Raw genomic sequence first — 17,757 nt, forward strand, 5'->3', positions numbered from 1 at the left:
TGTATGTGCGTGTGTAAATATATATATATATATATATATATATATATATATATATATATGTATGTGTGGGGAAAAAATCACAAGACTATTTCATCTCTACAGGCCTGTTTCATGAGGGGGGGTACCCTCAATCATCAGGAGGTTTTAATGGGAGCATTCGCATACCATGGTTTATATAGGGTACAGAGTGGGTGGATACAGGCTGGCCTAGGGGCGTGGTGATTGGCTCATGTGTTACCTAGGAGGTGTTTCCGTCTATGGCGGCATGTTGTTACAATTTCGCTGCGCTTGTTGAGGGATGACAGGTCTGGACGGTAAATAATAAACAGTTTCTCTTTCAAGCATAGGTTGCATCTTTTATTACCACTATTGTAAGGTGTGCTGGATGCAAGAATTTGCCATGTTATTGAATATTCAACATTATTGTCTTTGAGGTCCCAAATGTGTTTGCTGAGTTCTGTGGTATTTCGCAGGTTTTTGTTCCTGAAAGAAGCCTTGTGATTGTTCCATCTGGTTTTGAATTCTCCCTCGGTTAATCCTACATATGTGTCGGATGTGTTAATGTCCTTGCGTATTACCTTAGATTGGTAGACAACTGATGTTTGTAAGCACCCCCCGTTGAGAGGGCAATCAGGTTTCTTTCGACAGTTACATCCTTTGTTGGTTTTGGAGTCGCTCTGTCTGGGGGCCGACGGCTCATTTGCAATTGTTTTGTTGTGGTTTGAGATGATTTGTCGTATGTTGTTCATGCAGCTGTAGCTCAATTTAATGTTGTTCTTGTTGAATACTTTTCTTAGGATGTTGTCTTTGGGAAAGTGTTTGTCAATTAGATTGAGGAATTTGTGTCCAATGTTCGTTGAGACGTTTTTGCTGTATGGGGGGTTGTACCAGATGATGTTGTTTCGTTTTCTGTTCTTTTTTGGCTGGTTTCCTGGCGTGGGTTCATAGGTGAGGGTGAAATTGTATCCGCTTTCATCAAGATGAACCCACGCCAGGAAACCAGCCAAAAAAGAACAGAAACTTGATGAAAGCGGATACAATTTCACCCTCACCTATGAACCCACGCCAGGAAACCAGCCAAAAAAGAACAGAAAACGAAACAACATCATCTGGTACAACCCCCCATACAGCAAAAACGTCTCAACGAACATTGGACACAAATTCCTCAATCTGATTGACAAACACTTTCCCAAAGACAACATCCTAAGAAAAGTATTCAACAAGAACAACATTAAATTGAGCTACAGCTGCATTAACAACATACGACAAATCATCTCAAACCACAACAAAACAATTGCAAATGAGCCGTCGGCCCCCAGACAGAGCGACTCCAAAACCAACAAAGGATGTAACTGTCGAAAGAAACCTGATTGCCCTCTCAACGGGGGTGCTTACAAACATCAGTTGTCTACCAATCTAAGGTAATACGCAAGGACATTAACACATCCGACACATATGTAGGATTAACCGAGGGAGAATTCAAAACCAGATGGAACAATCACAAGGCTTCTTTCAGGAACAAAAACCTGCGAAATACCACAGAACTCAGCAAACACATTTGGGACCTCAAAGACAATAATGTTGAATATTCAATAACATGGCAAATTCTTGCATCCAGCACACCTTACAATAGTGGTAATAAAAGATGCAACCTATGCTTGAAAGAGAAACTGTTTATTATTTACCGTCCAGACCTGTCATCCCTCAACAAGCGCAGCAAAATTGTAACAACATGCCGCCATAGACGGAAACACCTCCTAGGTAACACATGAGCCAATCACCACGCCCCTAGGCCAGCCTGTACCCACCCACTCTGTACCCTATATAAACCATGGTATGCGAATGCTCCCATTAAAACCTCCTGATGATCGAGGGTACCCCCCCTCATGAAACAGGCCTGTAGAGATGAAATAGTCTTGTGATTTTTTTCCCACACATACATATATTGCGCTCTACTACGGTATCGAGCACTATTTTTTGGATAACCTTATTAAGACATATATATATATATATATATATATATATATATATATATTAGGGTTGTACGGTATACCAGTACTAGTATAGTATCGCGGTACTAATGAATCAAAAACAGCAGAGGAGCATGTTCAGCAATGCACAATCACAGAGCACTTACAAACAGACAAGGTGTGTAGACAGAAAAGGGAGAATGGACGCATTTCGGGTTAGGTACGGGGATAAGATTCGGGGTGTGGTTGTAGTTAGAGCGTAATACCACTTACTACTTCAGTTGTGCCCTCATAATACACTTTTAGGTTTAATATTGAGGCTTAGGTTTATCACAGTTAATAGAGTTCGTAATTTGGTTGCCCCCTTTGAGGTATAATTGGAGTTCTCATTTTGCTTTTCTTCGCCTCACATTCCATGTTTTAAATGTTCATGTAAAGAAAGGTCTGCCATTTTAATCTCATGGGTTGCTGTGTCTGGTTCTGTGTCACCGCATGCCAACCAATAACATTACAGTCTGCTGACGTCACTGACAATGTATGTATCCCTCCATCCAATAATGTGCACTCATCACATGCACCGCCAGGCCTGATGCATGCCTTGGACAGATTGCAGATATGACATCACATTCTCTTTGATCTCAGAGACCAACATTTAATTTTAACTGATGACACTGCAGTTTTTTGCTATTAACCTTTCGGATGGTAACTTCTGTTAAAGTCTTCTCTGGGAGTTGTAGTCCATGGTGTGACGTGCCGTGATGCATTCTGTCCAAGTCTGAAGAGGAATTATTAGGAAACTTTACTTAAAAAAATGGGGCTCCAAAAAGAAACATTGAAGGATGCAGGAGGTACATTGCTACATTATGTACATTAAAGATGCTAAAACCAATCCAATATAGCCGAGGCAACAATATCATCTCAGCTTTGTGTTAAGATGACAAAGTGTAATATCTAATGATGTATTTCATTAATAATACACCAATAAACTTTGAATGCCTCTTTGTGTGAACTTATCAAATCAATACTTCAAATATTAGTTTTGTTTTTATCTTAACACAAAGCTTACATGAAACTTGTTTTTCTTTTCAGTATATTAGCATATGGTGAGCCAGGTTAGAGATGAAACATTATGAGGTGTTCATATATTGTGACCAAAATGATAAATGTTATACTAATCAGATTTGATAGACTTAAACAACTGCTCACGCTTTGACCGTAGTTTTTTTTTGTAGACAAAAAATCTCTAAACTACACTGGATTGTTTTTAGTATGTTTAATAAACAGGTAAAATGTGAAAAATATCAAAGTGCCCCAAAACGTGTGTAAATGCTGAGAGATGAGCATACAGGAGGTCCTTGGTCTACGCATAAGTGAGGTTCCTATGACGTTGTTTTTTTCTTTAAATCTTTATTTACCCTGGAAAGTTTAATTGAGATTAAAAAACATTTTTTTGGTGGAATCCTGCACATTCATACACCAGTGTAGGTGCCACTGGGAACAACGTGGGTGAAGTGTCTTCGCCAAGACACAACGGCCGTGGTTAGGATCGTGGACAATGAGATCGAACCTGCAACCCAAAAGTTGCTGGCACGGCTGCTCTACCATCTGAGCCACGCCGATCCCAAATTATTTATATATATATATATATATATATATATGACTGTGTGTGTGTACAATTTAATTCAATTATATCTAAATAAACACCTAGGTTACTCACAGTGTACCATAACACATTAATTACATATAAATTATAATAAAATAAAAGTGAACTATATCACACAGAAAGAGGTGTTGCAAGGGTGAGAGGAACTGGCTTATTGGTAAATAGTAGAGTTGGACTATTATTGCAAAAATAATAACTTCGATTATTTTTGAAATTGATATTGAAAATAAATAACATAATTCATTTGAAAACATGAGTATTTATTGTACCACCAAAACTCAACTTGAGATATAATTTAAAAGAACAAAAAGATATGTTAGTCATGAATAAACAAGTAAAACAATAACAGTAACAACAATAAATTGAAATAACAGCAATATGAAAACCAATTGCGAACCGGAGACGTTTTTAATTTGAATTGGAAAATAAAATTCAGTCTTTCTGTTTTAATTTTCATCTTTTTACGCTTTTTGTGTCATTAGTAGAATTTAATCAAATGACCGTTCATTTAATGCAAAAATCCTCACTTGTACTGGTGCAATACATCTTTAGACAATTTTGACCAGTATTTTAAATCAAATTATAATAATTCCGTAAATAAACAAGTTTGCGCTTTAAGTGCATTATGCTTGTGTCAGGTACTTTTTTGAAACTTTTATATTTTTTAGCACAGTCAGACCCGCTGTTATTGTAAAGGGGGAAGTGTGTTGTTGTTCTGAGCTTGACGTGTGGAGACAAGTTGAGGCTGTTTGAATAAAGACTCAATTTGCAACTGTTGCCTGTTTGTACATTGATATTACATCTACGATGTCGTTCACAACAACACAGGCATATGAGATGTGTTGTTCTCGCTATCTTTGACTTTGTAGTTTAGTTGTTGTTTCAAGTGGCCATCTCGACATTGGTTCAGTTTTTCGGGGATGAATGAGCGGTCACAGTCACATTATTCCATCTCCTCACAATGACAACATTTCACTCACATTTACATCAATTTCCGTGACATTCTGCGTTTCACAGAGGATTCCGTTTTATTAGCCATATCTGTAATTCCGTCCGTGGTTACATTAACGTGGAAATCATATGGCCTTACTTTTATTGTTGAGTTTAGTGATTATTGATTAGGCATACGAGAGCTGTGTCAAATACAAAGTAGCAACCATGGTGACATCCCAAACTTCCGGAAGACGTGCTCTTTTTTCACTAAGTTGATTGGCAACACTAAATTGGCTCTCGTGTGTGAATGTTGTCTATTTGTGTTGGCCCTGCGATAAGGTGGGATAGGCTCCAGCACACCTTGTGACCCGAGAGATAAAAAATGGATGGATGTTCCACCGTTGCAAGCTTGAGGATTTTGCATGCACATTGCGTTTATTTCGATTACAATGTTTTTATGCTTGCGAGAAGCCAAAATCGAAACTTAGAATAAAATGTGATCATTTGTCCAGCCTTCGAAGGAAGTCCAATAATATTGGCACCCTACGCTGCTTTGTTGTCACTGTCCATTTCACCGTAGCAGCTTCTTTAACATGTTCAAAGATGCTATCATGATGGTCCCGACATTTGAACAGCATGGACCAGACATTTTGAAGAAAAAAAGTTAGAGAAACATAACAAATGTGCCGTCCAACTGTACATACTCTTCTACCACAGGCACGTTACTAAATGTATTTTCTTTTTTCACTGTAGTATTAATTTATGGACGTGTGTACGTAACACTGAAATGCTGTTAGACAAGGACCTCCTGTATTTGCATGGCATTAGTAAATAGTCATGACGTGCTTTGATGCATTAGCTTGTGTTACAGCAGTTTTGTTGGCACTGTGGGAGCAATGTTTTCTCAGCCTTGGCTATTTTTAAATGCATGATCAAGATAAACATTAGGAATGAGTGGTGTGATTATAGTAAGAAACAGTCTGGGAATTCACAGATCAATTTTTTAATACAACAATTAATAAAAGTCCCATAATTGAAATTAAAATTGCTTTTCATTTAGGTTAGAAGTGAGTCCCAGATTAGTTTCTGTAAACACTCAACTTTCCTCTCTCTGGATTTGTAAACATGCGTGTTTCATTCACATCATGCGTGTGTGTACGTGTGCAGGATTACCTGACAGAGCTGCAGGTGCTGCTACGTTCCGTGTCAGAGGCAGACTTCAAGCTGAACTCTCCAGAGTACTGGCCGGCCTCTTATTACAACCTACCTCAACAAGAACACTGCCTTCAGGTCAGTAATGAACATCACTTGGTGGTTTTGGGTCCGAAAGCCAACCTGAACTTAAAGTGAACATGATAGCTGTAACTCGAATTTAATACTTCCGTCAGTGCACTTGAATAAGTTAGTGTAATGTTGTGTACAGTGTGTACTTAACAATTTTTACGTGTCTCACTTTGTACAAGTACGGTCAGTACCCGGTTGTTGCACTTAAATTGGCTAAAATAGTCACTCAAGAGTGCGGCCTTTATTTATAATGTGTGTGTATATATATATATATAAATATATATATATATATATATATATATATATATATATATATATATATATATATATATATACACGTTAGGTCAGGAAAAAACACAAGAGGCTATATCATCCCTACAAGCGTGTTTCGCAGGTTTCCCTTTGATGAGCAGGGAAACCTGCGAAACAGGCTTTTAGGGATGATATAGCCTTCTATGTTTTTTCCTGACCTATAGGGGCTAGCCAAATATTCTCAGCAGTGAAGCATAAACACAAAAATCTGCCCCTGCCTGCCTCAACGACTACCGGCCCGTAGCCCTCACCCCCATAGCCATGAAATGCTTTGAGAAGCTAATCAAAGACCACATATGCTCCTCCCTCCCCCTCACTAGACCCCCTGCAATTTGCATACCGCCCAAACAGGTCAACCGACGATGCAATCGCACACGTATTGCATACCGCCACGACACACCTGGACAAAAGGCAGGGGAACTATGTGAGAATGCTGTTCATAGACTACAGTTCAGCATTCAACACCATAGTCCCATCCAAACTCGTCATCAAGCTCAAGGACATGGGCTTGAACTCAACCCTCTGTCAGTGGGTCCTGGATTTCCTGACAGGCAGACCACAAGTGGTGAGAGCAGGGAACTGCACCTCATCAACCATCATCCTCAACGCCGGTGCCCCCCAGGGCTGCGCTCTGAGCCCCCTCCTCTATTCACTCTACACACATGACTGTGTGGCTGAAAACACCACCACCAACTCCATTGTGAAATTTGCTGACGACACAGCTGTGGTGGGCCTGATCTCCGGTAACAATGAGACGGCCTACCTGAGTGAAGTGAAGAACCTGGCACTATGGTGTCAGGAGAACCACCTCGCCTTGAACGTCAGCAAGACCAAGGAGATTATAGTGGATTTTAGGAGACGGGGGGCAAGGAACTACAGTCCACTCAGCATAGACGGGACGCCGGTCGAGAGAGTGACCAACTTCAAATACCTCGGAGTGACAATATCAGAAGACCTGTCCTGGACCACACACATAGACAACGTGGTGAAAAAGGCACGACAGCGTCTCTACTTCCTCAGGAGACTCAGGAAGTTCAAACTAAACCACAAGATCCTCAGAAACTTCTACTCATGCACAACAGAGAGTGTCATGACTGGAAACATCACCTCCTGGTTTGGGAATAGCACCGCACACGACCGCAACAGACTGCAGAGAGTGGCCAGATCAGCCAAGCGCACCATCGGAGGTGTGCTCCCAACCATCTGCAACATCTACACCAGGCGGTGTAGATCCAAGGCCAAGAGGATAGTGAGGGACTCGAGCCACCCAAGCAACTGCCTCTTCTCACTGCTGCGGTCAGGCAAGCACTACCGGAGTCTCATGGCCAACACAGAGAGACTCAGGAGGAGCTTCTATCCCCAAGCCATCAGAGTGCTCAACTGCACCGCTGATTAACACTTATCACAATTGCACAAAACTGCACGCACAAGAATCACTTTATTTACCACTGTAATTACCGGACTACAATACTCTTAATTCAAAGACTGTAAATAATGTAAAAACAAGAGTATAAAGAAGTCATACTGTTCCATTACCTCTGTTCATACTACTGTCACTACTCAACTGCCAAAAGAACTGTAGACACCTTAATATTTATTACTTCCTATACTGTATATACTGTTATACTATTTGATATTGCACTGGTACTGTATGTGACTACTGTACTTTTACTTGTACTGATACTTCTACCATAACTACTGGGACTTATTGTGCAACTTATTGTCTTGTAATTAATGTACATCAGAGCTATTGAAATTGTTGTATTTTTTGTATTTAGTGCAGGGGTCACCAACGCGGTGCCCGCGGGCACCAGGTAGCCCGTAAGGACCAGATGAGTAGCCCGCTGGCCTGTTCTAAAAATAGCTCAAATAGCGGCACTTACCAGTGAGCTGCCTCTATTTTTTAAATTGTATTTATTTACTAGCAAGCTGGTCTCGCTTTGCTCGACATTTTTAATTCTAAGAGAGACAAAACTCAAATAGAATTTGAAAATCAAAGAAAATATTTTAAAGACTTGGTCTTCACTTGTTTAAATAAATTCATTTATTTTTTTACTTTGCTTCTTATGACTTTCAGAAAGACAATTTTAGAGAAAAAATACAACCTTAAAAATGATTTTAGGATTTTTAAACACGTATACCTTTTTACCTTTTAAATTCCTTCCTCTTCTTTCCTGACAATTTAAATCAATGTTCAAGTAAAAAAAAATTTTTATTGTAAAGAATAATAAATAAATTGTAATTTAATTCTTCATTTTAGCTTCGATGAAGAATATTTGTGAAAAATGTCTTCAAACTTATTATGATCAAAATTCAAAAAAATTATTCTGGCAAATCTAGAAAATCTGAATCAAATTTAAATCTTATTTCAAAGTCTTTTGAATTCCTTTTAAAAATTTTGTTCTGGAAAATCTAGAAGAAATAATGATTTGTCTTTGTTATAAATATAGCTTGGTCCAATTTGTTATATATTCTAACTAAGTGCAGATTGGATTTTAACCTATTTAAAACATGTCATCAAAATTCTAAAATTAATCTTAATCAGGAAAAATTACTAATGATGTTCCATCATTTATTTTTTTTATTTTTTCAAAAAGATTCGAATTAGCTAGTTTTTCTCTTCTTTTTTTCGGTTAAATTTTGAATTTTAAAGAGTCGAAATTGAAGATAAACTATGTTTCAAAATTTAATTTTCATTTTTGTATTTTTTTGTATTTTACATGAGTTATTATTTGTACAAACCTGATGCAAAGTAATTCATGATTTGTTAAAAAATGTTAGTGGCTAGCTAGTTAAAATGGGATATTGTGATTTCACAAGACTGTCTTAGAATAGATCATTTGAAAATGTTCAATTTGAAAAATGTGCACTTAGAGAAAATATAAAAATAAAGTGTTGCATATTGATATTTATCTGTTTCTATATATATTTATTGTGAGAAATCATTAAGATGATCCGTGTTTCCACAAAGATAAATATCATTAATTATTAATAATAACATAGAGTTAAAGGTAAATTGAGCAAATTGGTTATTTCTGGCAATTTATTTAAGTGTGTATCAAACTGGTAGCCCTTCGCATTAATCAGTACCCAAGAAGTAGCTCTTGGTTTCAAAAAGGTTGGTGACCCCTGATTTAGTGTATTAGATTCAGCAACTAGTGTTTGGATCTCACTGTACGCAATATCTGAAGAGTATGGAAAAAAGCATTTCACTGTGGTGTATTCTGCATGTGACAAAAAAAACCTTGAACCTTGAAATATTAAACAGTGGGCTATCCAACAATTAGGGAGGTTTGTGTCATGTTTGTCTTCCTACAGAAACAATATTAAAACAAAACATATATTTTTCCCCTTATCTTTTTCCATTTTCATACATTTTTTAAAAAGCTACAGGGAGCCACTAGGGCGGCACTAAAGAGCCGCATGCGGTTCTTGAGCCGCGGGTTGCCGACCCCGGGGATAGGCTGACTGGCAGCACGAGAATTGGCCCTAGTGTGTGAATGTGAGTGTGAATGTTGTCTGTCTATCTGTGTTGGCCCTGTGATGAGGTGGTGACTTGTCCAGGGTGTACCCCGACCCGAGAGGGACAAGGGTTAGAAAATGGATGGATGGATATTGACAGAGAAATTAATGTTGACGTATCGCTCTGTGTGAACATACTGAAGCACTCAAAAGACTTAAGTGTAAGTACGGAAGTGTGCCAATCGTAACACAGCCTATGTAATTTAACAAAAACTCAACTATGACCTATAACTTTTTACAGGAAGTCAAAGTGAGCATCGACAAACTGCGAGGCCCAGTGGAGGCTGCCTTAACACGTAGACAGGAAGTGGCGTCTAGAGCACGACCAATGGAAGCCCAGTGGATCCAGGAAAGTGCTGCCCTCCTACGAAACAACTGGGACAAACTGAACAAGCTGCACAAAGACCGGCTAATGTAAGCCAGGAACATCGAATATCGTAGATTTTGAGCAGGAGGAAGCTAAATTGTGTGTGTGTGTGTGTGTGTGTGTGTGTGTGTGTGTGTGTGTGTGTGTGTGTGTGTGTGTGTGTGTGTGTGTGTGTGCGCAATTTCAGGCGCTGGCAGAGCTGCAACTCCAAGTGGCAAAAGTTTGTTTCGGATCAGAGGGCGCTTGAGGAGTGGCTTCATGAAGCCGAAGATGCCCTCAAGATGGCCGCAAGCGACCCAGCAGCACAAAAGCAGCACCTCAGGGTAACAAACAGCCCCTTTAAGTGTCATAACTGAGACAATTGTATTGTTTGCGATTCTCCAGTTCTATGATACGGTATTATGCAACTTAAAATACCAATATATATTAACCCCTCACAGATTCGAGATCCTGCATTCACAACCCGAATGTTCGCGACTTTTAGATGTTTGGGTTTTTGTTTAGTTTTTTATGTTCAGGAGAATTTGCCATTTTGTGCCATAATTGAAGTGTTTTTTATTTTAATGTTTGTCCTTTACATCAGTGGTCCCCAACCACCGGGCCGCGGCCCGGTACCGGTCCATGGATCGATTGGTACCGGGCCGCACAAGAAATTAAAAAAAAAAATATATATATATATATATATATATATATATATATATATATATATATATACACTGTATATATATATATATTAATTTTTTTATTTTTTATTAAATCAACATAAAAAACACAAGATACACTTACAATTAGTGTACCAACCCAAAAAACCTCCCTCCTCATTCACACTCATTCGCACAAAAAGGTTGTTTCTTTCTGTTATTAATATTCTGGTTCCTACATTATATATCAATATATATCAATACAGTCTGCAGGGATACAGTCCGTAAGCACACATGATTGTATTTTTTTATGACAAAAAAAACATCCCCCCCCACCCCTTGGTCGGTGGGACACATTTTCAAGCATTGACCGGTCCGCAGTTACAAAAAGGTTGAGGGCCACTGCTTTACATTGGTCAAAAATGTAATATACCGTATAGCAAACTGTATTTGGCGTATCAGCAATTGCAGGACAAATAATTCAGACTTTAGTACTGCACTCAAATAGCACAAACCAGTCGGAACCAAATACTGTACCTAACACATGTTGCTACCAACAAAACATCACAATGTAACTATACCACCCAGACTATGCAGGGTTCAAAACAAACACTTACACACTAACATGCAAAACACTAGTATTTCATACACATTTTAACCTGCAAGGCATGCTGGAAAACCCACTTGCAAACATCGCTTGGGAGATATATATTTGCATAAAATAGCATTTATTATTTGAAGTAAATAGCATTTATACAGTAGAGGTACTAGTTATTAAAATAATATTGTTTTGTCTGCGCTTGAGAAAGTTTCTTAAAAAACGTTCAAGTGGGATTCATGAAACTTAACCTGGTGAATTGTTCCCACTTTGTCTATTTTCTCGCTGGCGTGAGCTTGCTGGTCTTAATTAGAATCAGTAAACTCAAACCAGGGACCTTACCATAGGTCACACAACTTTATTCCATGATTGTCTCACTTGGCACCCTTTTGTACAGTACTTTAACTTAGGACCTGGGGTCTCATGTGTGAAGAGTTGCATGGATTTCCTATTAAAAATTGATGTATGTTCAAATCTAGAAAATAATTTAAGTAAGAAAAAAATCCAGACGTAATAAAGTGTGCGCACGCCTAATTTCAAGCACATTCTTTTGTTACATCGCAAACAACGTGGAATTTATCGCAGACCTTTGCGTGGCTGTGCACCCAGGGCACGCCCCCTTATAAACACGCAAATCTTTTGAAAGTAGTCATGTGCATAAGATCTGCACGCACTGTGCAATCACAATTCAGTAGGAGATGCTTCTTTATCGTGATTCCAGCGAACTGTCATTGCTCCATTTGTTTTGGAAACTGAACATAAGCGGTAAAAAAAAATTGTCGGTCCGGAAGGGGGTGAAGAGGAAGATGGATGTGGCCAAAACAAACATGATATAAAGTGGTGCTCACCCTGTTTGAAACCATAGTCGCTGCAATCAAAGGTAAAACTTCAGGGGCCTCATGTACAAACCCCGTTTCAATACGAGTTGGGAAATTGTGTTAGATGTAAATATAAACGGAATACAATGATTTGCAAATCATTTTCAACCCATATTCAGTTGAATATGCTACAAAGACAACATATTTTGATGTTCAAACTGATAAACATTTTTTTTTTTTTGCAAATAATCATTAACTTTAGAATTTGATGCCAGCAACACGTGACAAAGAAGTTGGGAAAGGTGGCAATAAATACTGATAAAGTTGAGGAATGCTCATCAAACACTTATTTGGAACATCCCACAGGTGAACAGGCAAATTGGGAACAGGTGGGTGCCATGATTGGGTATAAGGAAAACATGCAAATACAATCATTCAGCACGCAGACTGATCGCTGTTTTGTAGGCGCTATTTTGCATGTTTTTTTAGTACGTCTAAAAGGTATGTGCAAACTGGCAGTTACGCAGAAATATTAGTAAAAAAAGAGACGATTGCGCTCCAAAGACAGACGATGGACAGAGAATCCTCCCTCCAAACTAGGCTAGCCAACATATATGGACTGTCATGAATAAAAAATATTAGACATGTCGTCTTTTCAGCAATATCATTTTAGAATTGTTTATAGCTGCTGAATGACTTAAGCGGCTGATTAAAAGCAATTAAATGTATTCGTTTTGGTGTCTGCTGCGACACCAAGCAGCACGGTGGAACAGGGTTTAGTGCGTGTGCCTCACAATACGAAGGTCCTGGGTTCGATCCCCGGGCTCTGGGTCTTTCTGTGTGGAGTTTGCATGTTCTACCTGTGACTGCGTGGGTTTCCTCCGGGTACTCCGGCTTCCTCCCACCTCCAAAGACATGCACCTGGGGATAGGTTGATTGGCAACACTAAATTGGCCATAGTGTGTGAATGTGAGTGTGAATGTTGTCTGTCTATCTGTGTTGGCCCTGTGATGAGATGGGAGACAGGTCTGGACTACAGGCAGGCCAGTCTAGTACCCGCACTCTTTTACTATGAAGCCACGTTGATGTAACACGTGGCTTGGCATTGTCTTGCTGAATTAAGCAGGAGAGTCCATGGTAACGTTGCTTGGATATGCTTATTGTTGCTCCAAAACCTGTATGTACCTTTCAGCATTAATGGCGCCTTCACAGATGTGTAAGTTACCCATGTCTTGGGCACTAATACACCCCCATACCATCACAGATGCTGGCTTTTCAACTTTGCGCCTATAACAATCCGGATGGTTCTTTTCCTCTTTGGTCCGAGGACACGACGTCCACAGTTTCCAAAAACAATTTGAAATGTGGACTCGTCAGACCACAGAACACTTTTCCACTTTGTATCAGTCCATCTTAGATGAGCTCAGGCCCAGCGAAGCCGACGGCGTTTCTGGGTGTTGTTGATAAACGGTTTTCGCCTTGCATAGGAGAGTTTTAACTTGCACTTACAGATGTAGCGACCAACTGCAGTTACTAACAGTGGGTTTCTGAAGTGTTCCTGAGCCCATGTGGTGATGTCCTTTACACACTGATGTCGCTTGTTGATGCAGTACAGCCTGAGGGACCGAAGGTCACGGGCTTAGCTGCTTACGTGCAGTGATTTCTCCAGATTCTCTGAACCCTTTGATGATATTACGGACCGTAGATGGTGAAATCCCTAAATTCCTTGCAATAGCTTGTTGAGAAAGGTTTTTTTAAACTGTTCAACAATTTGCTCAGGCATTTGTTGACAAAGTGGTGACCCTCGCCCCATCCTTGTTTGTGAATGACTGAGCATTTCATGGAATCTACTTTTATACCCAATCATGGCACCCACCTGTTCCCAATTTGCCTGTTCACCTGTGGGATGTTACAAATAAGTGTTTAATGAGCATTCCTCAACTTTATCAGTATTTATTGCCACTTTTCCCAACTTCTTTGTCACGTGTTGCTGGCATCAAATTCTAAAGTTAATGATTATTTGCACAAAAAAAAATGTTTATCAGTTTGAACATCAAATGTGTTGTCTTTGTAGCATATTCAACTGAATATGGGTTGAAAATGATTTGCAAATCATTGTATTCCGTTTATATTAACATCTAAACTAATTTCCCAACTCATATGGAAACAGGGTTTGTATATAAAGTTAAAGTTAAAGTTAAAGTACCAATGATTGTCACACACACACTAGGTGTGGCGAGATTATTCTCTGCATTTGACCCATCACCCTTGATCACCCCCTGGGAGGTGAGGGGAGCAGTGGGCAGCAGCGGTGGCCGCGCCCGGGAATCATTTTGGTGATTTGATATATATATATATATATATATTGTGTGGATGTGAGTGTGAATGTTGTCTGTCTATCTGTGTTGGCCCTGCGATGAGGTGGCGACTTGTCCAGGGTGTACCCCGCCTTCCGCCCGATTGTAGCTGAGATAGGCTCCAGCGCCCCCCGCGACCCCAAAGGGAATAAGCGGTAGAAAATGGATGGATGGATATATATTGGCAGCACGGTGGAAGAGGGGTTAGTGCGTCAGCCTCACAATACGATGGTCCTGAGTAGTCGTGAGTTCAATCCCGGCCTCGGGATCTTTCTGTGTGGAGTTTGCATGTTCTCCCCGTGACTGCGTGGGTACTCCGGCTTCCTCCCACCTCCAAAGACATGCACCTGGGGATAGGTTGATTGGCAACACTAAATTGGCCCTAGTGTGTGAATGTGAGTGTGAATGTTGTTGGCCTGCGATGAGGTGGCGACTTGTCCTGGGTGTACCTCGCCTGCCGCCCGAACGCAGCTGGCATAGGCTCCAGCAACCCCGCGATCTTGAGAGGGACAAGTGGTAGGATGGATGGATGGGTGTGTATTGGTGTTATTTTTCCAATGCTGTTCGTTTTTTCATATAGGAGATGTTATTATAATATATGAAAAAAACATATTTTGATACGCATTCTTTTGCAGTTGGATCATTCCAGATGCATGAATGCGCAGCTGTTGAGAGAGTCCACCGCCTCCCTGCAGAGCGCACTGTCAGTGTGCTGAAAATGGTTTCTGTTTTCTATAGATTGCAATTTTATATGCAGAAAAGGTGTTATAGATTGTAGATTGGCTGCTAGTTCAATACCATTGCACACAGGTTGGAGAACATAATAACACATGATGCCAGTAGTACACACAAGTCATTTGAGTAAGGCGGTCTGCCCCACTTTTCAATTGGACAGGTAGTCTTAGTAGATCACACGCAACACGCCCACTAATTGTACACACAATTTTACAGTTTGCACTCACTGTCCAGCGTGTTGTATTTGGATAGGCTCAAAAATGTAATGTTAGGTCTAATATTGTTATATTATGTATATATGCCAGAAGTATGTCGGTTTGGCCGACACGAGAAAGGAAGATTCTCTCTTTCCATCGACGGTCATATTGCACTGACAGCCTCCTTCTGATCACAGCACAGCCATTTGTCTGCCAGTTTGTACACACATTCAAAACTTGCTAAATATAGACACCAAAACAGTGGTCGCAAAACAGTCTTATGATGGATAAATCACATTGCGTGTGGTGAATGATTGCATTGGCATCTCCTCCTCCGAGTATTGTGATCATTCTGATGATCAGCATATATTCTGCATATTCATGAAGACAGACATGCTAAAAGGATTGTGTTTCTTAAATGGAGAACACAATCCCTCAGTGCACTAGTTTAGTCAATCATCTTTGCGTGTGCTATAAAGTTTGCAAGTTTCAATCATATTTTAAAAAAAAAGTAATAATTATTGTTACCCGTTACTTTACCGAACAGTAATTGAGTTACTAACGTAATTACTCTTTACTAAATATAATTCATTATAATGGGAAAATACTAGGGATGTCCGATAATGGCTTTTTGCCGATATTCCGATATTGTCCAACTCTTTAAATATCAACCGATACTGATATATACAGTCGTGGAATTAACACATTGTTATGCCTAATTTGGACAACCAGGTATGGTGAAGATAAAGTCCTTTTTTAAAATATTAATAAAATGAAATAAGATAAATAAATTAAAAACATTTTCTTGAATAAAAAAGAAAGTAAAACAATATAAAAACAGTTACATAGAAACTAGTAATTAATGAAAATGAGTACAATTAACTGTTAAAGGTTAGTACTATTAGTGGACCAGCAGCACGCACAATCATGTGTGCTTACGGACTGTATCCCTTGCAGACTGTATTGATATATATTGATATATAATGTAGGAACCAGAATATTAATAACAGAAATAAACAACCCTTTAGTGTGAATGAGTGTAAATGGGGGAGGAAGGTTTTTTGGGTTGTTGCACTAATTGTAAGTGTATCTTGTGTTTTTTATGTTGATTTAAAAAAACGATAACGATAATAAAAAAAACGATACCGATCAGCTGCATTCGGGCGTAAGGCGGGGTACACCCTGGACAAGTCGCCACCTCATCACAGGGCCAACACAGATAGACAGACAACATTCACACTCACATTCACACACTAGGGCCAATTTAGTGTTGCCAGTCAACCTATCCCCAGGTGCATGCCTTTGGAGGTGGGAGGATGTGGTATATACATATATATATATATATATATATATATATATATATATATATATATATATATATATATATATATATATATATATATATATGGTAAACTACTCTTGGATTAAGTTTGAAGGCTGTCTTATCTTCTTGTCCGCAAACAGTGTATATGGTTTGGATTGAAAGCTTGTCACTTAAACCATTGATTTGTGTTGTTCATTATTCCCACGTAGTAGTAGTGTGTCTGTGTGCGTGTATTAGATGTCATCTGCTGTGTGATGTTGCCTCTTTCTATTTGATATCAATTTTATTTTAGTGTGGTGCTGGTTGTTGCTTTCATTTGCAAAAGTTACTTCCTGCATTGAACTTGTTGTGCTTCTGACACTGTCATGTTGACATCAAACCAAATCAAAAGTAGCGTGCCACGTTCTTTCAGATGCATCAGTAATGGCGTTGTAAAAGTAGTTTATTAGATTACTCTTTACTATGAACACTGGTTTTAATACGCGCAAACCTTAAGTATTTCAGGCCCTTTTTCTTCTGAGTGCGTACTGTAAGTGGGTTCACACTGAAAAGTATGACACAATAGAGTACACGTTCAGTACCCAGATGTTGCACTCACAATGGCCAAAATGTTAAGTGCACAGTGATGAACACATTCCATTCCTCAATAATCATGATCGTCATCTGTGTAGCAGGAAGAAGAGTGACTACCAAACAAAAAGTGATGGCAAAATATCTGCCTCCTCTGGAGCAGGGGGCACATGCAAGCGAGAGAAGTTAATAATACCCATCCATCCATCCATTTCTACCGCTCATTCCCTTTGGGGTCGCGGGGGGCGCTGGAGCCTATCTCAGCTACAATCGGGCGGAAGGCGGTGTACACCCTGGACAAGTCGCCACCTCATCGCAGGGCCAACACAGATAGACAGACAACATTCACACTCACATTCACACACTAGGGCCAATTTAGTGTTGCCAATCAACCTATCACCAGGTGCATGTCTTTGGAGGTGGGAGGAAGCCGGACTACCCGGAGGGAACCCACGCAGTCACGGGG

The 17,757-nt window shown here is 39.6% G+C and overlaps 1 protein-coding gene across 2 annotated transcripts in view; it reads left to right on the forward strand.

The window, feature by feature from the left end:
- Positions 1 to 17,757, forward strand: part of dmd (dystrophin) — a 586,555-nt gene that overhangs the window by 381,948 nt on the left and 186,850 nt on the right. For both annotated transcript variants that reach the window (XM_061978041.1, XM_061978050.1), the window contains 4 exons: positions 2,485 to 2,505; positions 5,734 to 5,856; positions 9,926 to 10,098; positions 10,239 to 10,374. In XM_061978041.1, the coding sequence (XP_061834025.1) occupies positions 2,485 to 2,505; positions 5,734 to 5,856; positions 9,926 to 10,098; positions 10,239 to 10,374 (453 nt within the window). The remainder of the gene's footprint in view (positions 1 to 2,484; positions 2,506 to 5,733; positions 5,857 to 9,925; positions 10,099 to 10,238; positions 10,375 to 17,757) is intronic.

Source organism: Nerophis lumbriciformis, linkage group LG01, assembly GCF_033978685.3.
Source record: "Nerophis lumbriciformis linkage group LG01, RoL_Nlum_v2.1, whole genome shotgun sequence".
In the NCBI taxonomy this organism is placed as follows: domain Eukaryota; kingdom Metazoa; phylum Chordata; class Actinopteri; order Syngnathiformes; family Syngnathidae; genus Nerophis; species Nerophis lumbriciformis.